The 22,819-nt window shown below is 40.5% G+C and overlaps 1 protein-coding gene across 5 annotated transcripts in view; it reads left to right on the top strand.

Annotated features, from left to right (window-relative positions):
* The window catches only part of LOC103480699 (sodium/potassium/calcium exchanger 2), a 59,569-nt gene extending 41,671 nt beyond the window's left edge, over nucleotides 1-17,898 (top strand). For all 5 annotated transcript variants that reach the window (XM_008435832.2, XM_008435835.2, XM_008435834.2 and 2 more), the window contains 6 exons: nucleotides 1,453-1,551; nucleotides 4,883-4,965; nucleotides 11,962-12,096; nucleotides 12,203-12,292; nucleotides 12,591-12,757; nucleotides 13,132-17,898. In XM_008435832.2, coding sequence (XP_008434054.1) covers nucleotides 1,453-1,551; nucleotides 4,883-4,965; nucleotides 11,962-12,096; nucleotides 12,203-12,292; nucleotides 12,591-12,757; nucleotides 13,132-13,381 — 824 coding nt within the window. In that variant the 3' untranslated portion in view covers nucleotides 13,382-17,898. The remainder of the gene's footprint in view (nucleotides 1-1,452; nucleotides 1,552-4,882; nucleotides 4,966-11,961; nucleotides 12,097-12,202; nucleotides 12,293-12,590; nucleotides 12,758-13,131) is intronic.
* Nucleotides 17,899-22,819: the final 4,921 nt, after the last annotated feature.

Below are 22,819 nucleotides of genomic sequence, written 5' to 3'. Positions count from 1 at the left end.
ACATAGTTGTTTTTTTATGTTACCTAAGCAAACTCTGAATTGCACTCTGACATATATGCTGTGTCATGCCATTAACGCTTCAGAAACCATCCAATTTCACAGATTTCAAACAATTATGCAAAGAAGAGGTCAAAAACTCCTGTGCAACTCCTGATGGTATTTGCCTCAGCCAAGGATGGCACAATAAGTTTTTAGATTAGGAGGCTTTTTTTTTCTTCTCCCAAGCGGTCAGATTGGTTAGGACAGTCATCTCTTGAAAATTGCATTTTGAATTTGCTCAAGATTAAAATTAGTCTACTGATCATAAATTTGGTTGGGTTCTTCGAGTGTTTCCTGGCAGAAAGCACGACTCGACGACGATTTCTCACCCACATATTTACACAAATTCACACTCGCTGTCAAACACAAAAAGCAACTGAGAATAACCGCCTAAGGTGAGTGACGTCTGGGCTTTCGAACACGTGACGCCGTCTTGTGAAAATGTGGCGCGTGCCGTGTGTGCTTGTGTTGCCGTTTTGGCACGGGGAGGGGGCTCGTGCTTTGGCAAACAACGAAAAGACGAGGTGAGAGAAAGATGGATGAGCGAAGAGGAAGAGAAGCGATGCAGAGACGAGGAGTAAGAGAGAGGAAACGGGAGCAGAGGAGCAGCCAGCCAACTTGGGGTTATTAATGATTTTGCCTGAAGGTCACAGACAGTGTCGACATGGCTGGGTGGAGTACATATTGACGCCTTACTGTGTCGAGCCCTGACAAATCAGCCGTGCTGTCTGAAATAAAATAAATGAAAAAGAAAAAAAATCTTTTGCATCGATTTCAGTGGTGGAAATCAGGCGTGGGCAGAACAGATACGCGGTGTCTGATATGCAGATATCCAGCTAGACGTCTGCATGAAAGCACGTGCATATTTACTTGTAGATTTGCTTACTTAAAAACGTTCTTCTCTAGCTAAGCACACAACCCTAAAAATTCAATTTGTTGTCAGAAACATGCTCCACAAATTTTGATTCTCCTCAGGGGTTTTTTTTAGGGTGTCTGTAGTGTGTTCTGCTTTCTGTTTTTGTTGGGAATGAAACAGGATCTCCATGTTGATGTTTTTTTGTTTTTTTTTTTGAAGAAGAAGAACTTTGCTTTGTTTCCTCTTTCCTAAAGCTGATAAGGACTAAATGAGTCTGACCTCCAGAAGACGTCAGATCAAGATCAACGTCTTGATCCGGCCTCCGTCTCGGATCAAGACGTTGCAAATATCGACCATATATGATACTCCGCCTCATACTGACGCCATATTGTTCAAACAACACAATAGCACTGCTTCCCTGTTTGTCCCGTGCTTCCTACAATGTGACCTGTGACAGGTCAAAGTTGACAGCGGAGGAGCGAAACTGAGCACGTTTGAAGATGCGCTGCTTCGAATTTAATCTCAGCAAGTCTCCTCTTCTGTGTTTGTGCATGCAGGTAAATTTCGTGAGAAGGCGTCTATCCTTCACAAGATCGCTAAAAAGAAATGCCAAGTGGAGGACAGCGAGAAGGCCAACGGAGTAGCAAGCCGTGCAGGTAAAAACCTCGGCCGTTGCGAGAACACACATGGGCTCGCCGTCCTTCTGAGAATGTCACTCAGGGATTCGGAGCTCCGAGGAGTACAGCGAGCAAACGAGAAGCTGGAACTAGCTGTACCCAGTCCACTAAAAATCCCATTTACAGAGTTTATTGTTCCTGAATCGCACCTGCTTGCTGGTATATTAAGCCAATTGTTGAAGTCAACCCACTGTTGCTTCTCTAGGTCGGAATTTAAAAAGTTTAGATGAGGTATTTCTTACCTCTGGTGTTTCTTGCCTTGAAGTGACTTTTACACGCCGAAAAAAAGAGAATGCAACAACCTAAAAGTATTTGTGCTAATTGGTCACAAGTAACTGAATGAAATTTCTCTAACTTACTTTCTTTACCTAATTTGGAGAACCTTAATTTGAGTACTTGTGACCTATACTTAAGATGGGTCACCTGCTCTCTTTTTTTAAGCGCGACCTTTAAAACAAACTCAGACCACACTAAAGGATTAAAAATCAGCCGCTACATGGACTGTCATTGCAGGGTCATGAAGATGTTCTCTGGGGTGCATTAAAAATGTAATTCAGTTCCTATTACTCCTGATTTATGTGAAAGTTCGAGTAGTGCAGATTGTTAATCAGAGAATTAAAATCAGGACTGGTCATGCTGCAAGATGGAAACCCCATCATGTCCACACCAGGGCTGTCGCTCTCCAATTAATTACTGTAAAGCTTTTTGTGGGACAGCTGGTATGCACATCCCAGTTCGCCTGTTCTCTGGCTGCAAAGTCAACGGATCTCACCAAATGTCTGCAACCAACAATCCACAATCTCCACAGTAACAAATACTGGCCCCGTTCGCAAGGTGACGCATGCATGCAGGTGCCCACTTAAATATGGCTCCTTGTCTGGCAACCGCAGCAGGTGTAGTTAGTATACACACCTCCAAATTGGGCAGTAGGTGGTTGTTAGGGGTTGTGAGTCTTTTTTAGACAACATTTAAAATGCTTAATATGACTTCTATAGCTTTAGAAGAAAACAATGGTAATGATTTTAATATTGTTCAGACAATCGGAGAATGAAGAAAATCATTTTTTTTAAATAAATCTCAGTTTGAGAATAAACAACAGGCTTTGGAGTTTTGGTGTCCATAGTGTGCCTGTTGAAATAAATTTATTTTTTTTGCTTTTGACCACCCCTGCCAGCGTACGCCCACAGAACAGTGCACAGTATTTGTATTCATTACACTGGATGGCACGCTCATGGATTCATATCTGCTGGAAAATAACTGATGACAGAAGTGAAAAAACCTCCTATGTAGAGGGAAATGCACCATATAACTGTGCAGATTTAATCAAGGTCACCAAATGTCATTTTACAGAAAGGCTACCTGTGGCAGCAATATTTACCAATTATTAAAGGGTTGCGATTGCTCGCACAATGAAATTAGATTTTCCAAACTTGCCACAATCAAGACACGTTCAAATATAATCCAGTGTGTCAAGGTCATGGTCACCCCATTTGTATTCCTGGTGCTTCCTGTTAGTGAACGTACCCAGAACAAATTTCCTTCTTTCCATTTTTATGCAGATGAAAAGAATCAGAACATTCCAGTTTTTGGTATTAATAGTTATCAAAATAACTATTAATGCATTCTCATTTTAATCTATTACTGTGAGACATTTTGTCAAGGAAAGAGCTTTGCAGATGCTAATTTATTATCAGTGTACTCTAACTTTTACAAAAATGTGCATGCCCTCACTGAAACTTTACCCGACTTTACAAAAACTTTGCTAAGATTTCCCCACTGAAATGATTAATGAGATTATAGCCGATGTTAAACAACCATGACATTACCAAGGACAGCCAAATTGATTGCGAGTGTTGTCTTCAAGCAGTGTTTAAATCAATCACACTCACTGCCAAGAGTAATTTGGGTGTGCTTTATTTCCCCCCACCCCTCAAAGCGCACCGAACCAAAGAATAAAAAAAATAAACACAGACCGACGGAGGCGCTTTCATGGCTTCGCTGTTGACGGAGCAGGAGAATCAAAGCGACATCAAAAACATAAATGTATGCTAACAGCGCTGCATTAACATATTATCCTCTTAATCAACATGCAACACTGCTGGTCATAAGAGCAGTGTCAGGACTCTCATTTGTTAAATTCAATCTCAAAAGTATCACCTGGTAACGCGGTGCGCATAATGCAGCAACAGTTCTTTCGTATCTCATTTTGATTCGCAAAATCACAATCCAAACGTCGGCGGGTGGAGGGTGAGGTGGGGGTCATGTGTTGGGATATTGTCATATTAAGTCACATTATCTATCTGAGACTCATCCTAATTGTGTCACAACCACAGTTAGATTAAAGCAATTTCCACAGCAATTACAGTTTTATCATCTGATTACATGGCTTTAGGCTTTCCGTATTTCAGCCAGGGTTGTTAAACAAGTCCGGCCTCCAGTGAAATGGAGTCCTGTGAGCCAAAGCAGGAGGAATGAAGGTAGCGGCAGTCATGCACAAGCCTGTCGGCACACACAGACTTGACTGGACCCAAGTCTGTGCTTGTTGATTTCTATTTAAGTTTCTACGTTTATTTTTATTTTTTTGAAGCTATTTCTGTTACAAGTTTCAACCGGGGCATTTGATATGTGCAGGTCAAGGTGTTATAGAAATTTAAAATCAGAATCTGCAAAAAGAACCTTCCTCTCTAATGTGAAGCTTTTGCACACTGAAGCTGCGTATTTCCTTAGAGAGGTCAGAGGTGATGAGAGACCTTCATGATAATTTTTTTTATTTTGGGAGGGATTGTGGCTTTTATTTTCTGTCCATGGTAAATGTTATATCAGTTTAGAATATCAGGGTTTTTGATGGTTGAATAGAAAAGAAAGTTGTACATTTAAATTACCAGCCGTAAACAACAACAACTCTATAAAGTAAAAAACTCTATAAAGTAAAGTAAAATAAACTCTAATAAAATAAACTGCAAAATAGTAAATAAATACATAAATAATAAACTAAATATTTACCAACATATGAGTTAAACAACAAAAACTTTAACATAAATGTACAGAGTTTAATTTTCTTTTTGTCTATGAGTCTAGTTCAATAGCACAGCCCTTTTGCCAAAGCTTGTATCCTGTATTCTGGGGAAAATGATTCATACTTAAAAAAAAAAAAAAAAGTGTCAGATGTTGGCTGAATTGTATTTGCGTAATACTTCTAATGAACAGGTGAAAAGTTAGGAAAAACAACATAACATTGTTTCATCCATTAGTGTGAGCTTCTATTCTTTCGAAGAACTCAATCGTTGATTGTTCACGTGTGTTTCTGTAGAAAAGAATCTTCCAAACAGCTCCAGCGTGGAAGTGGAGGTGACCCCACCTATGAACGGAACAGCAGGGCAAGAGGGAGAGACGGTAAGAAACCACTAAACGTCAAACCAGCTACTGTTAGACCGGATCTGTGAGACCAGTTCGCAGTTAGGGAGACATTTATGAATAGTTTATGCCTTTGATTGGCTCCTCTGTTCCTCTGCGAGTGTGAAAAGGTGGCACAGATTACGGCACAGGCCACCGCAACTGGTAATTTCCCAGCATGCTCCCCTCCATTGTGGCCGGACCTGCCGACGACCCCGCCTCTTCCCACAGAGTTCTATAACCGCAGTCCTCGCTCGCCTGCGGCTCGCCGCCGCTGGGTGCTCCAGGCGAGACCCCTTTGACGAACGGCCACATGCGGCACCGAACCGTCAGCAGGTTGTGCTGGCATTAAAAATGGCGGCGGGACGTGGCGGCGGGACGTGGCGGCCCGCCGAGCGAGCAGACGGTCCTGGCACAGATGGGCAGCGATTCAAAGTCACATGTTTTCAAAGAGAACAGACAACAGATGTGTTGGAATCTCTCCCTTTATATCAGTAACTGGGAACATGAGCTAAACCACCAGGCATTTTCAAACTTGGTGAAATCTTAGTCGCCTGGATTGACTTATTCATGTTTTTGGCATGAATCAGAAAATAATAATAAAATATATTGGAGTTCTAGATAATAAGATCAAAAGATCATGCCATAAATCCATGAGGGAGCAGGGGGGGGGGGGATTTTACTGCCATAAGTTGAGAGCTTACATTTTAAATTGGAGAGCAGGATTTCATCTCTCTGCTCTCAAAACTTGCAATGCTTGGACTCAAAACTTTTACGCTCTATCAAATTTTCTCCTCGCACGCAGACTTTCTCTCTCTGCGTGAATCAAATTCTGCGCTCGCAAAATTCTCCACTCCTTTGCAAATTCTTTTCTACTCTCTCCTGCACCGTCGCTTAGCAACCGTCACAGCCAATAGAATGACAGCGTTGCTCCGGGTGCGCTTGACAATATCTAGTGGGTGTGCTTGTGTGGCTACAATAGATAGCTGCTTTTCCTCTGCTGGCGATGCATAGAAAACAATTTCGGCTTTCTGCTCCTTCCTCCGTGTTAGGAAGTCATGACATGTTTACCAAAAAGTACATTTATTTTTTTTGGTCAAATTAATGGTTTTCCAACTGAGCAAAACTTAAAAGAAAGATTTTGGCCATTTGTCTGCTCTCGCCTGCGATCGTTTTGTCATGTAAGCGCAAAACTGACAGCATATCTGCGTTTGTTGTCGTCAATATCTACTAAACTCATCTTAAACACATGCACCTTGTTTTTCTGATACTGTTTTAGACTGCATTTCGTGCAGCAAAAATGTTTTAGCCTGGCACCCATGTTGATGATGAAGCCAGTTGAAATAGATAGATTTGGGTTTTTTTCACTAGGTTTAAATATGTTGGTTTAACTCACCTGATTCAGGTGATTGCATCTAAAACATGCAGGGTGGCGTTTCTTTAGAGCCACGGTTAAAAAACCCTTTAATGTCATGAAAAGACTTACTATGCACCAGATAAGCTACAAACATTTTCAGTTATTTATTTATTTTTGTTTAAAGGTTTTTATTGGCTCTAGTGGCCTTTATTTGATAGTTAATTGACAGGAAAGTTGGTAATGAGGAAAGACATGCGGCAAAGGTCACCAGGCTGGGAATTGAACCCGTGACAGCCACGTCGAGGACTAAGGCCTCCATACAGGGGTTGTGCTTAACCCCTGCGCCACCACAGCACATCTATTTTTAGTTATGTCTTACTGCAAACTTCATCCATAACACATTTTAATGTAGGTTGTATTTTCTGTTGAATCTGTTACAGCTTGACTGAATTTTGGTCAAAATAACTTATTTCCATAAGAGCCCAGGTGAAAACCTTCTGTACATTCACACCTTTGTGAAAGAAATTAATAATCTCGATGGATTTATTTCCCAGAAACAGGTAGAATTCAGGCTTTTTATTTGTTCGCAGTCTAAGAAGTGGGCAGATAAGCAGACAGCTTGGTTAATATGCACCACTGTCTTTTTGTTAATTTTTTATTATAGATGACAAAAATAAATAGACATAGAAACACCAATACTCACTGGGACAAAAATCCCCTGGCCTATACTGCTAACTGTTAATCCTCCTAAATTCTGCTCCAGAATGATTGAGGACAAAAACAGGAATGTAAGCAAAATAAACTGTAGTTGAAAACAACTTCAAAAATTGGATTGTCATATTAAAGTATTCCAACTATATAGGGGTCATTGGTACGGCTAGATAAACAGGATCTGCTTCGTTCTCTTGGTATTTACTACGATTACAGTCTTATGTAACTCTCGTCAACTGTTGTCTAGAAAATAAATCATTTTACCTCAGTTGTGAATAATAACTCACTATGTTAATATTCTTTCAATTTCAGTAAGATGACCTGGTGTTTCAGAGTATTTTTAAAGCATGTGAACTGATTAGCAGCTTTACATAAACTGGTTTTGGTAATACCCAGGTAAAATTATACAGTTGAATTATCCTCCTTTGAATTGTTTCAGTTTGAAGTGTAAAACATTATCGTAGTTTGCATGAAACGTTGCTGCTGTGCTGGTTTGGGAGACAGCTATCTATTCCTGTGCAAGTGCTGGAGACTAAAAATGCCAAACTGGTGTGGGTGTCGCACTGAGGGATAACAGAGTACAAAATACGGTCATGTCTGTATCGATCCACTGCACTGCAAGTTATATTCACATTCTCCAGTAACGCTTTGGGTTAAAAATAGTAATAGAAAAAAAAAGAAAGAAAGAAACAGCCCTCTAGCTGTAAAAAAAAAAAATCTGCTTCTGTTAAAGAGAAAACAATCCCTCATCTTTCCCGATTCACATAAAAGCCTCTGATGTGATTCCAAAAAAAAACGATTCCTTCAGGACTGGAGCAGTGAAGATTCCTTATTTGTGTGCATATACAAGAGCATTTCTCAGGCGGTGACTCACTAACTTTGATAGACCTGGATGCTTATTGGCACGCCTAATTCTTACATGCTGCTATTTTTAGACCTCTGTCCCACAGTGCAGCCGTCTGTGTCACCCAGGAAGTTACTGGAAACTGCTCACGCCATCGTGTTGCCGCCAGAGGCCCCGTCGTACTGGTTGTTCCATTCCTCCTCCGAAGCCTTGGCAACAAGGAATTAAGGGGATTGTTAAGGTCAAATTCAAACCTGAGGCAGACGTGTTGTGCTGTTTCTTAATAAAACTCTTAAGAGACAAATTTCTGCTACAACATACTGACATGTTTCCAAGAAGATAAGTGGGATCGAGAGTGTGATTGAGAGGAAGATCTCAACCGTCTCGATCACAAAGCAAAGAAGTTTGAGCATCCTGTGACTCGTCACATAAAAGGGATTCAGAGAAGTCCACGCAGCGTGTGTCATGACAGGATTTAATGCCAGATTTGCTTTTTCCTTTGAAGAAAATGAGTAGAAGTTTATGTCTAAATGAAACGTGTAAAAAAAACAAAAAAACATCCAAGCCTTGATGAATGCTGTGAGAAAATGACTGAAGGTGTTGAAGTAAATCTGTTTTGACATAAATTAACATAAAAAAAAACCCAAAAAACATTTCTGGTATCTCTCGCTTTAATCCCACATAAGTACAGTATGTGCCTTCTGCAGAAAGGTCGCTGTATTTTGCCCGTTTCTTGTTGCCTTACAAGCTGATTCAACAAATGCATCAGGTCTGATGGCTTACTTGCACTTTCTTTGAACGATTTTAGCCCGAGTAATGTTGGTCTAACACCAGGTGCCAAGTGCAAACGCTCACCTCCAGAAGAAAAAAGAGGGAAGAAAAAAAAAAAACATTAGCCAAATGTCAGGCCACCCCTTGCATCTCTGTGGTGTCTGATAAAAGTCAGTCCCTTTAAGCGCAGAGTTGGCAGTGTTACCAACTGAGGCACCACAAGGCAGGAAAGGCCCCCGAGGGGTTGGCATTTCAGAACCATAGAGTCGGGGGCACGAGCAACATGGGATGCTTCAGCTCACAAAGCATGTTGAGCAAAATCACACACACAGGCAGAGTTACGGTTTAGAACTTGAATCCATGCAGAAGCTGCTCTGCAAATCCAAAAAATATTCACAGGTGACGGGTAGAAGATGAAATTTGTGAAACCTGCGAGAGGTGGCTGATTAGCAGCCCTGGTCAGCTACCAGAATAAGTTCAACATTTACTGGAGTACCATGGTTTTTATTTTACTTTCTATTTTTAGAAAGACAATTTTCAATTTGAGTATATTTAGTAAAACATTTTTTTTAATCCCCTTTTTTTGTTCTGTTTTTGTTTGGTTGTTTTTTGATCAAGTCAAAAGTGTCACACTTATTCACACCCTGGCTGGTAAACACTCATTCTGTCACGGTGACCAGAGGTGTCAATGCATCTGGAGAGAAATGGCATAAAAAAAACCCATCTTCAGTTTATTTACTATTCAAAAGGAGATTTATTAGGAGAAGTAGATTTTTGTTCAGCCATTTATCCTTTTTTCATCTTAAGATTTTATGAGGAAGTTCTCTATATTTTTTATAGCTAATTAGTGAGGTTCTGAAAAAATAATTAATTGTTTTTGTTACATCTGACGAAGAAGGTGCTTACTCATGGGAGCAGCTGGTGGAGCTTTCTGAAGAAGAACAAAAAAAAAGATGCCATGAAACATGGAGCATGAGCAAAACAGAGAGCAAGATGGTTTAAATGTCAAACTTCACTTCATCCATCTTCATCTCTGCCAAAATAAGGAATAAGTATAAAAATTAGGAATGAATTGTTGTTTACTCCAAGTGTTCCTGGAGCTTAATCTGAATATTATTGAAAACTGACCAAATCTTCCACGTTGGTGCATTAAAGTTGCCGTAAAAAAAAAAAAAAACTCCACTATGCATCCACAACAATTCCGGTGGAATTGAGATGGATGCTTCTCTCTTTTGCGGCTGTTTTTCAACATATTTCAGTCATTTTCCGTCTTTTATCTCCTCCTCCTGAGTAATCTATCATGCAGTAATTTAAAATTCCCTTTTGGGGATTATTAAAGTCTTATTAAATCCAATCCAGACAACAATGCAGCCATCTGGATATGGAGAACAGGTAGAGATGTGGATGCAGAGCAGGAGCGAAGCGAGCGCCGCCTTTTGTTAGGCAGCTCTGATTACCAAGGTTACCGAGCGATGCTTAGCAGCTGTAGCTGTCACAGCAGGACCAGCGTCACATGATTCATGATTCGTGCTAAAGCCTTTTCCTTTTTTTTTTTTTTTTAAAGATTGGTGCTTCGCTCTGATGGTATGCAGAGCAGATCTAATTGAGAATGTTAAGGATTTCTTGAAGTAATCACAATCCACGATGCAGCAGCTGTCAACAGCAGGTGTCTCACTGAACGTCCCGCTTCTCGTTGTTTTTTTTTGTTTTTTTTATGTCTCGCCAACGTCATTCATGCAAGGGCAAAGAACAAGCTCTAGGTCATCCACACGCACACGTACGAACGCGCTCTTCGCTCGTCCCCGCGGCCCATTATCATCCCCTGTAATTGGATTCAAAGGAGAAGAGACAAATATCTGCTGCCAGAAGTGTCTGCGGCCGCACCACTTCGGTTCAGAGGCAAGGTGAGCCTGTGAGTTAATAGAAAATATGATTTAGCCGTGGGGATGTTTTGTAGTAATCACCGACTCTCTGTGACTTACTTGGCATTCTGGCGGCGGGTCCGGTCAGACCCCCCGGGGAGGTCGGGGCCGCAAGGCCGACATCAGCAGTCGACGCTGATGAGTCCCACTGCTGACAGAGAGCCCGTTGAGCGCCGCGCAATCACCCAAATCGGTCATCAGGTTTGCGCGTCTTACAGGGGTAGATCGGGATTGTTGAAGAGAAGTTCTAGGTTAAAAGCCGCTAGATTCCTCTCCTGACATATTAGTTGGTTGGAGGCTGAAGACGGTGGCTTGTCCAAGAGGAGCCAAGACCAATGCAAATGTTTCTCTTCAGAGTAACTGCATAATGTGACCAAACCATAGTGAAAAGCAAAAATATTAAAGATGTTTAAGTTGCTCATTATTGATTTTGACACTTCCTTTCTTACCTCACTATGAGAACAATTTGGAGGTATTGTTCATCTTTGGCACAGTGTTGGCTACTCTCATTAATGGTACATTCAACATAAATTATTTTGCAATAATAATAAAAAATAAATGATCAGAGTAAGTTAAATGTACATTTTAGTGCCACTTTGACCTGGAAAGACCCAAGATCTATTGGGCTCCAAGAAGAACTTGTCATTCACAATATGGCCGGCACGCAGTTGGACCAAGGCGGTCTTCTTCACACACTTTTCTGTTCTGTTTTCAGAACGGGATATTTGGTCGTGTGCCGCCGTAATTAACCGATCAATGCAACCGTTGTGACAGGGTAGAGGTTCTTAAAGTAGGATTTGTACAAAACTGTTTGGATCGGTAGTTAGTTTCAACCTCCCTGACGAGCTTATTTGGATTTATATGAAAATGCCAATAGAGTGTCTTCTCCAGGTAGGATGTTAGCTGTTAATAACCTTTCCACAGAACCTTTCTTTGAGAATCCTGAGCTGTCCGTCAGAGGTAAGCGAAGGCACGCGGGCTCCCACGTCGTGCTGCTCCCGCAGACCTCTGCGCGTCGTCGTGCTGCTGCCTTCCTCTTTTGTGACGGTTGCTATGGGAAGATGCATCCTGATGAGACTATTTATCAACCTGAAGGACTGTAGTGGACCCCCCCTCCCCATCACCCTTTAATGCACAGGCAGAAAGCGTGACTCAGCCCATTAGGTTATTTAATTCGTGTTTAGCTGCTAATTATTTCCAAATGGTGGACTGAATTATGTGGACACCGGCATGGCAGCGATACGAGACAGCCTGAGACTGAAAACAAACAAACAAACAAAAAACATGTTTTAATGTGTGTAATGGGTGTTTTTATTCAGTTTATTTTAATATAACAGCTGTTTCATTTTAGATTTTATTTTTCTTCTTCATCTTGTGACATCTGCTGTCAGGCTGAAGATGAGGAAGAGGAGGACCAGCCTCTGAGCCTGTCCTGGCCCGAATCCAACCGCAAGCGCTTCACCTACCTCCTTATCATGCCCATTGTCCTCCCCCTGTGGCTGACTCTTCCCGACGTCAGGAAAACGGTGACTTTCCGAAACTTTTTTCCCGAGAACTTCTCCTCTCTTCTTAGACAAGATTTTTTTTTTTTTATTCTTTTTACCACCTTTTCTTTTTCTTTTTCCTTTTCAGTCGTCAAAAAAGTTCTTCCCCGTTACATTCCTGGGGGCCATCTGCTGGATTGCGGGATTCTCCTACCTAATGGTGTGGTGGGCTCACCAGGTACACACAGCACAACGAGTTTTGATTTGAAAGTATCGGTGCGGCAACACAAAAAAAACAAATCCCTTTCAGTAAGCATAATCCCTATCTAGTAAACAAAACTCTTTTGTTTTCTACATCCTTTACATTTGATTAAACATCGTTACGGCCGTCTCTCTTTCAAGACATAGCTGACTCTCTGAGTTTTGTAGCACCGAAGCATCACAAGGGAATTTAAAAATAGCCGCAACAAAAGATGAGGTTGTATTTACCCTGAAGCTTATTTTTTTTTCTTATTTATTTATTTTTCTCTTTGCAGGTTGGCGAGACCATCGGGATTACAGAGGAGATTATGGGTCTGACTATATTAGCAGCTGGAACCTCTATCCCCGACCTCATCACCAGTGTCATCGTGGCACGCAAGGGGCTGGGCGACATGGCCGTATCCAGCTCTGTGGGCTCCAACATCTTCGACATCACTGTTGGGTACGTCACATCTGAGCATTTTTAAGCCTAGTGCTCAACTTCTGGTTGTGCGAACCCTCGAAGTGAAACGACCACGATCCTCTCTAAGGTGTTGTTTTATTTGAGCGTAGCAGATTTGTGCGTTTAAAACGATTATTATCTCCTCATGTCAACTCTTGGAAATTTCATTGCATCTGGTCATAGCAGCCCGTACATGTATTTGCTTTTTCTGGTCATGCAAAGTGTGCAAAATTAAATCAATTTAGTTTTATTGCATTATATGATAAAAATTTTGTTGTTTTTTTTTACAAATTTGACGAGCTTTTCGGGGATTTGAACGCGACTCGTTCGTTCATTGCAGCCGTTTCCTCAACAGCACGTTTGTGTCTTTGCAGACTGCCGTTTCCCTGGCTACTGTGGTCCATGTTCCGCGGCTTCATCCCGGTGCAGGTCAGCTCCAACGGCCTCTTCTGCGCCATCGTGCTCCTCTTCCTCATGCTCCTCTTCGTCATCATCTCCATCGCTGCGTGCAAGTGGCGCATGAGCAAGCTCCTGGGCTTCATCATGTTCATGCTGTACTTCGTCTTCCTGGTTGTCAGCGTCATGCTGGAGGACAGGGTGATCAGCTGCCCCGTGTCCGTCTGATAGGTCCGCCGGGGGTGGGGGGGGATAAGGGGGCTGCCCTCTCCTCCTCACCCACCTCGTCACCATCCGACAACAAACCATCCACACAGCCTGCCGTCAATCTCACCTGACCCTCATGATCCTTCACACCACAAGAACCGCGCCTGAGCAGTAAAGAAAAACCGGACGAAACATGAAGTCTGCGAACAATTTTGGCTCACTGGGGTGAGGCGGGGGAGGGAGTGACGAGGTTTTATCTAGAGAAGATTTTTGTGGATAATCTTTTTTGAGGAGGGGCGCGAGCCAAGCAAAAGGTATTATGCATGCAATTAGGCTCGCTGGAGGAACCGGACTCAAGTCGTTGCCTGACAGGTTGGAGTAGCAGCGTGTTCACACTTTTAGCAGCAAAAATGCGCCACGACTCGAGCAGCAACTGTGAGCACATTTGAACGGACGAGCTCGCTCAGCAGGCCGAAACAAATGTTGGATGCGGATGAATTTATTCATGAGGACATGGCAGACTCTGCGGATGAGTGTTTCGCTTCAAAGCCGACGGTACCGAGACTCTCGTGTGAGATTTCTGCAGACAAACTTTTCCTCCTTTTTTTTTTCTTTTTTCTTTTTTTTTGTTGCGGATCCATCTGTGCTCGGTCTTTACGACACGTTTCAGCCTTCATCCTGTCCTGCCAATTGCCGTCGACACATTTCCACGGAGTGTTTTTTTTTTTTTTTTTACTTTATTTTTGGCTCAATAGAAGTAGCAGTAGGTTTACAGTAACAGTATTATTCGACGTGAAGCCATCTTAACAGTCTGCTTCTCTTCTTCTCTCGCTGATTGTACAGAATCCTCCATGCTTCACATTTACCGATTTTAAAAAAAAAGAAAAGAAAAAAGGGCAAAAAGTAAAAAAATCAAAAAACAAAAAAAAAAGTCTGAAGTTTAGATACTAGCCTTCAAATATCTCACACAGTTTGGAAGAAATGCATGAGTACATAGGCTCAATAAAGTTACACACCTAAATACCTAGAAGAACCACATCAAAAAGATGTTTAACATGTTTAAGCATCATGGTTGGCTTAGATTAGTCAATGTGTAGTGCTTCGTTCACCATAACACCTGCCTCAAGTCACCTAATCAAACCGTTTGAGGTACAAGTAACAAGGCATAAACTGCATGGGGAAAATAAAAAAAGACCCTTCAGGGTGAGAAAATAACTAACATTAAGCAAGTTGTATACAAAAAAATGTACTTTTGTTTTTAACTACTTCTTTGCAAATCAAGACTCAATCTCTATGTACGGTCAACGATATCTATCAAGCTGTCTATCGAACCATTTCCTCTCTAATCAAAGGTGCTTTTGTGTGCATGTGCGCAAATGTGCATTTGGAGTCACCGCACTGAAATGTACTCACTTATAGAGGCATTTTGCATAATGTACGCACACCGATTTGTCTCTCTTTAAGCTACGTAGAATGTGGAAAACTCACAGACTTTATAGCAATATACCACATGTCGTCTTTGAGAGCGTAATAATCACTCCGGGCGCTTTCTGCCGATTTGGGATTTTCTCATCAGACGCCATCAATGGCAACAATAAGTGGTACACTGATTTTCGTTTTAAAATGTGACATGTTAAATTGAAAAACAAGTCTTTTTTTTCCCCTTCTTCTTCTTGTTTGGGCTCAAAAACAGATGAGAAGAAATCAATATGTTTTGCTTGATTTTACTGAATAACAATGCGTAAAATTGTAGCTAAAAAGAAATGCTGACACTTCCACTTGAGGTAGTAGCATAATTTTAGATGTTTTTATTTTCTCCCTAATATGGGACACTATTGGGGTGTGCGGAAGGAAACAGCACCTCCTACAGTCACAGGATCACAAAAAAAAATCAGACGCCGTTAGCGGCTAAATCCAATTTCACCACTTGTAGCTCCTTCTTAGCCCTTAACCCTAACAGGTAGGACCTCCCATTTGTTTCCATGGAGTAAGGCGAGGATTAGGCTATAAAAAAATTGGCTACAGTATATCAAAAAAATATATATATATATATTTTTTTTCTTTTCAATGTAAATGATTTTACCATCACAACAGCCACTGTTTTAAATATGGTGCTACAAGAATAATGACACATAAACAACGTGTTGCCAGTTTGGTAACACGTTTTCTCACGTGTTACTAAACTGGAAATCCAGTTTTATTACACTGAATTCTACCTGCAGTCAGATAATCATCAACATACTTCAAGTAAACAAGATTTGTGTGCTTGTTAAAGTTTGCGATGTTAGAACAGCTATGCACCACATAGTTTTTTTATGTTTTAAATACATTTAAAAATGCATTGTAGCAGATTTATTTTCAATCTGCTTATTCCTTAACTAGGACAAAACAGAAAAATAGTGAATTCTGACACAAGATTATTATTATTATTTAATATTTACGTCAAAAGTAACCTTTTATTTTGACCAACTTAAAAAAGACAGCTTTGACCTCGTAGGCTACCAGAGCTCCACGCCAAGGATAAATTGAATAAATCCCAGAGGAAAAAGCTGATCAGCAGTTCTAATAAGAAGTTCCTTCTGATTATTCTAAAGGCTATAAACATTGGATACGCGCCACTTCTATAATATGAAAATAAAAAGGTTTTCTGAAAACGATAGCATCTTGATAATGATCTTTTAGAAGATTCACCCAGTCACGCAAATACACACACTTCCATACACTGTCACACACGTCAGCGGGAAACTTGGGGTTAAGTCAAAAGGCACATTGACGTGAGACGGGGACACGAATTTCTGACAGCCAAGTTGATTACTCTACCCACTGAGCCCCAGTCGCTTTCATTTCTCTGCTACAGACAATTTTCTTTTAATCGTTTTATACCTGAAAAATGAATCTAATTTTGACCACAAAACTTAAGGAATTTTTGGCTCACATTTCAGATTTACGTTTTGTGTTTTCAAGCGAAAATCAAGCAGAGGCCGCTCTCTGTTTTTCAGCGCTGACGTCAGATGAGAGCGTCGATTATCAGGACACGCTCGGAGGCCAATCCCTCCCACTCGTCCGTCCCTCTCTGTCCTCCTTCCCCAAGGAAGCGGGCGACCAGTTCCTCCTCTTCCTCCTCCTCCCCGCGCCTTTTTACCTCAGCCTCTGTACAAGCCGCGTCGTAGGAGTCAACTGTATAATAATAGTGTGTATAGATTCACCGAATGCGTGAGGAAGCATGCATGCAAGGAACTCTGGCTGGTCACCCCAGCTCAGCTTAAGACCACCAAATTTTTTGCGGAGAAACATTAAGAAATTCAATGCTTTTTTTTTTTTTGTAAATAACTTTTTTCTTTCCTTTTTTTTTTTTTTTTTTTCAAAAAAAGAGAAAAAAACAAAACAAAAAAGTTGCAAACACACATTTAACTCACTACTTTTGCTTTGATGTTCTGGAGGCTATGAGGAATGTTGCAGGGAAGCCTTTAGCAGCACCGCCGAGAGAAAGCAAACACCGAACTCACACAAACAAACAAACAAACGGCAAACATGCCCATTCTGGTTGCGTTCAGCAAAAGACGGCTTTAAAAACCACATTGCCTCTTCTGATTCAAACTAATTTACACTGCCACTCTTTATATTTTTTTGCTTTGTTCTTCTTTTAGTATATGCACAATGCAAATCTAAATCGTAACAATAGATATCGTAAGCCATTCTTTCACCATTCAGTTCCGGAGAGTCAATTTACAGTACGGCCTCGGCAGTGACTCATGTGCTTTTGTGCACGTTTTCCACGAAAAGCCTCCTTCAGCGCCCACACACACACACACACACACACACACACACACACACACACACACACACACACACACACACACACACACACACACACACACATGCCGTTTGATCCGATCTCACTTCAGATTCTTTTCACACCTCTTCTTCAAAGGAATCCTTTAGGAAATATCAGATTTTTACGTGCTCTTGCTGAGACTTTGTGCACAGTAGAAATAGGGTCTGCTTGGCGGGAAATGCTAAAAAAAAAAAAAAAAAGTGGACAAAATTAATCCAACGGACGTCTCCCTCTGTTTTGTGTTCGCTTTAACTCTTAGATTAAGTCTCAGTTTCAAAGTAGATTGAAGACGAATGTGGATTTTACCCAGGACATCTCACTGCAACCTGTTCTGATGAGACATTTGAATGTAACAACAGGTAAGATTTTCCAAAGCACGTCAAGATGATTTTTCACATTTTATTTTATTTTTTAGTGGATGAAGAGGGGAAAAAAAAAAAATCTATCACGTGAGCTTTGAATTGATTCTGGTTCAAAAGGGTAAGCGACCTTGAAAAGCTAGCAACTAATGAGCATTCTTGCACTTGTAAAATGTTTTTATTTTCTTGATGTTGATCTAAAGTTTATTTAACATGTACATATGCTGTAAACAGAAACAAATTATCCATATAATCTATATGTGTACAAGAAATATGTCTCTATGTAAAAAAAAAAGATACACAAAGTATAATATAATGAAAACAAATAAAGATGCTAATTCAAATATGCAAATGTGTCTTCTTTTTCGTTTTTCTTTTTTGTTCTTAATTCTTATTCCACCAATCATTGGCTTCACAGTCATTTCAGTTCAGGTCTTTTAAGGATTTGTTTGTCTTTTTCCACTTTTACAACATATAATTTAAACTTTTTTAAAAGAACTAGGTAGAATTCATTGTTGACGTTCTCTAATCGAGTGACAAAAATTAAAGATTTATGCCGAAATACTTACTTGAAACTTCAGTAGTGCTTGGTTAAAGGTAAATTATTAAGCACCATTCAAACTTCAGTCATTTTCATCTGAAAAAAGGAAATCTAACATCACAAGTGCGGAGCTCCATTATTCTAATGCAAGTTCCTTTGGGTGACCTCTACAACCCACTGGTGCTGTGTTTGTCTTCCCCTCACCGCCAACTGTTAGTCTTCTTGGGAGCCCAAAGGCAGCTGAAGTTAATTCAAATTGTGTCATCAACAGAAAAACGGTCCCAGACAAAGTGGGAGCAGGGAGGGGAATCCATACCGGAGCGGCTGAAAAAGAAAGGAATCAAGCTGGTGCAATGGCCGAGTCCAAGCGGCCATTAACTCAACTGCAATGCTGTGATTTGACACAGCTTTTTGCACAACAAATGTCTCAAAAGAACCTAAATTGCAACGTTAGAATAATGGTTCAAAGTTTCTTAACAGGAATGTCATAGACTGATAAAAGTCATACATAAAATGAGTGCCAGGGCTCATACAGGGGGTGAGGGGGGTTGTAGGAAACTGAATCAGCTCTTGGTTTTTCCTATAACTGTACTGACAGTATGAACTCCTTCCTTTTCCCTGACTGTCAGGGGCAGACATTAGGCTTACAGTCTAAAACATATTTCTCAGAAAAACCCTTAGAGGATTCCAAAAAACATCCATCCATCCATTTTCTTTCACCCTTGTCCCTCAGTGGGGTTGGGAGGGTTGCTGGTGCCCATCTCCAGCTGGCGTGCCGGGCRRGAGGTGGGGTACACCCTGGACAGGTTGCCAGTCTGTCACAGGGCAACACAGAGACACACAGGACACACAACCATGCACACACACACTCACACCTAGGGGCAATTTAGACAGACCAATTAACCTGACAGTCATGTTTTTGGACTGTGGGAGGAAACCGGAGTACCCAGAGAAAACCCACCATGCACAGGGAGAACATGCAAACTCCTTACAGAAAGACCGGGGCCGGGAGTCGAACCCAGAACCTTCTTGCTGCAAGGCAACAGCTCTACCAACTGCGCCACTGTGCAGCCAGAAAATATACATTTCTATTCATATCTTAAGGTGCTCATTCAAAGAAGACAACTATTTAATCTCACGATAGGAAATAATCGGTTCTAACGAGAGGCTCTGTGTTTGTTATCTTGGCTTATCATGGTGCTGTGACCATACTGTAAACATCGCCCTGATAATGCACACCTGGCTCCCTTTAATGAGGTTTACGTGAAATCTCTGCCCACTTCGTTTAGCTATAAAAACAATCAGTCCGTTTATCTCTAAATCTTTAGGGATCTCTCCATTGTAGACGCTTCACAGGAATTGAGTCCAAAAAAAAAGGGCGATCAAATTGCTGGCATTTTATTGTGAGTCTGATTTAAATAATAGTTTTAATTTAATAGATTCTGTAGCTGTAAAAAAAAAAAAAAGTATGCATTATTTCCAGAGCCTTTTGTTTTTTGTTTTTTTAGATTTCGTTTATCAAGTCTGTTTGGTTGAGAGGGTAATAAAATGTAGAGTTTGGCGCCATCTAGTGTCCAACGTGCCACCTTGCTGCCTCTGGACAACGATGACGAAACGGCTACCGTCATTCCAGGCTATGGCAAGCTAGTTCGAAAATATTCAGATATGTAAAATGAATGACAGCTTTAATGTTTTATTGTCAGTTTGCCGCGACGCTGCGCTAGTTGGACTTTGACTGAAATTAGTTCACTGTTATCTTGTTGTATTTCAAAAACAGAAGCGTCACTGGTTGGCAAAAAGTGTTCTTAATAAGCGTGTTAAGGTCGTTTGTTTATTGAATTATTGATTTATTTATATGTTCTTTGTGTTTGTTTGTAGCAAAATACTGAATTCGTGTGAACAAATCTGCAAATTGTGCAGGGCAGTCAAAACCTTGTGAGTAGGACATATTGCGCACATCAAGGATTTTAAATATATACACAGATTGCTTGCCACACACAGTCCGCCCACCATTAAGTTGGAAAACTCTTGTGTCTTACGGCATTTTCCGTGGTGGTTTTCCTTTTTTAGTTTGTGTTTTTTTTTCCCCAGAACAATGTCTCATGCTTTTTTCCAACTAAATGTATTTCTTTTGTCTCATTGTTATCACTTGAAATAACCAAGAAGCAGAATGTCGTGCCCGTACAACTCAATTGACCTATTTTCGTTTTGATTTCTAAAATGTTGTGAGAAAGATTAATGGAGGCATTTCCACATTAGGGTGGTGGTGTTTACCTTCACCTGTGGGTTTTGGCATCATCTTAATCTTTGCTCCACCAAGCCTCACAAAGCTGGCAGGCAAGATAAGAGAGAAAATATGAAGCCCCTCATAGATGAGTGAAAAGTGGTGTTACAAGAGGTAAACTCCACCAGGCGTAGACATACCAGATACTGCTTATTCTAGATATGTAGATTCTAGTTTCACACACATGGGGGAGGAATGTCATAGTAAATTGAATTTGGGATCTCTTCAAATATGCTGAATTCTTCAGTTCAGCATTTATTCTAGTTTTCTGTGAAAATCAACTTGACATTAAAAATTAAATCCCCTCAACAAAGTTTATCACGCGAGCCAGAAACGAATCTCTGATCCTTCCTCGGAAGTCTGTTAATTCTCCGTTCCAACTCCTTTTCTTTGCCAGTAATCCCAGTAACAAGGCTTCTTCTTCTTTGCATTTCACTGGAAACTGTTTCTGCCCGTCCCAACCGATGCCACGCACCGTCACAGATCATTGGAGATATTCACACAGGCAGATTACCCCTAAAATACACTCACTGCATTTCCTTGGAACAGAACAAGTTGCTCTTCACAATACTTTATTTACTTTTTTTTTTTTTTTTGATCAAATAAACTTTTCTTTGTCTTTGGATATCCTCTAAAAAGAGAAGATTTCACGGTGAGTGTGATTTTAAAAAAATACTCAACAATGTTTCAAGGTGTTGCTGCGATTGAAGTGCATCTTATTACTACTTCTGTTCAAATTTAGGCTATTTTTGGAGTAAGAAAAATGCAGTTGTACCTTCCATAATTAAAGATAATTGTATAATATCAAACTACAGCAGAGGAAGCACATGGCAGAGGAGACGTTGTTAGAAGACACGCCAAAAACAAGGAGATAAAAGAATCTGATGGATGCTTTCTTTCATGGCAAGTCCAAACCGCGTCTGATTTACTCCATTCTACTCAAATTATACCCACATGGAAAAACTCCATTGACAGCTCATTAATCATTTGTTTTATAAAGTAAACAAGAAGTAAAAGTCCCAGTTCTAAAAACCTATGCTGCTATTTACATATATGCACATATAATCATACATACATTCTATTGTCTATTAATTGTGTTAATATCAAGTATAATAGAAAAGTGGATTCTATATTTGCAGCTCATTCCTCCACTGAATTATTAAGTCTGCAGACCTTATTGGTGAAATATTTCAGGTGAGTTTTCCAAAGAAGTCATTAAGATTCAGCCAACACACTGGCAGCCATGTATAATTATTTGTGCAACACCCTCTGAACACTTCTGAGAACAAACTAAAATTCCCACCGGAGAACTCCGAGTGCTTTTGTGCCTTTAGATTTGTTCCAGGAGCAGCTCTGTTTTTCTGCTCATGTTCTGCTGCCCTAGGCTGTTTCTTAATAGTAGGGCAGGGGAGTGCAGTAATTAAAGGTGCAGAGCCACAGGAATATTTTTAGTAGACTGTATCAGCTGCAGTCATCGTCAGAGACGAATCAATAAAAGTCTAATGTGGCCTAATGTGACAAAGAAAGCAATTTCTGTAACGTTTGACTGTTCATGCTGGTAAAACAGAACCGCTACAAAAACACTTATGCCAATTGTAAAATGAGTTAGACCAACACAAACTGATGAAATTATGAAGTCAGGAAGATAACACATGGTTTTCCATATGTTTCATATCTAAACAGTAATCTGTGACGTCTCCTTCTCTTTACGACCGCCTTCCATGGACATTATAGTTGCAGTCCTTTTGTGTTTTGTGCTTAGAGACTGAAATTTCTTTTCCTCTCTTGTTTGCAAAACATTTCAAACTGAGTCAGATTATAGATTAAAAGAATCTGTGAACTTCAGTTTTCAAGTCTTACCAAAGGTTCTTAATCACATTTGTGGTCTAACCTTTAACTAGACCAATCTATGCCAGTTTATGTGGTTAGCCTCAAGGTAAGTCGAACCCACTGATTTGTATTTAGCTTCGTTGATCTTCTCTAATCTGATAAGCTTCCTTGTCTTTGCTAATGAAAGGTATCACCCACAGCATGATACTGCCACCGCCAATTATAAACCCGTGGGTGTTGCTTTCTGTGTCTCTCACACCTGAGCTGTGTCCTCTGCAGCTCCTCCAGAGTTACCTTGAGCCTCGTGGCTGCTTCTGCTCTTACCTTTCAAAGCATCTTTGGTGTGTCTGTTTAATCTAAATTATTGGATTGTTTCAGATCATTTCCACACTCATAAAAAGTTAACCTGTTTGGCATGTAAATCCATATTCAATAATAAACTGGGTTATGTTATGTTTTTGCTGAATGATAGATTTTTAAAAAATACTACAATGATTTATTTTTTCTCACTTGACAGAAAGTTCTTGAGATTCAGTGTTTCCCAATCTTAGTCCTGAAATCTCTTTTTGTCTCCCTCTCTCTCTCTCCCGCACACACACACACACACACA

The sequence above is a fragment of the Poecilia reticulata genome, linkage group LG18, assembly GCF_000633615.1.
Source record: "Poecilia reticulata strain Guanapo linkage group LG18, Guppy_female_1.0+MT, whole genome shotgun sequence".
Classification (NCBI taxonomy): domain Eukaryota; kingdom Metazoa; phylum Chordata; class Actinopteri; order Cyprinodontiformes; family Poeciliidae; genus Poecilia; species Poecilia reticulata.
The sequence above is the reverse complement of the archived record's forward strand: the minus strand, read 5'-3'. Positions and strand labels throughout refer to the sequence as shown.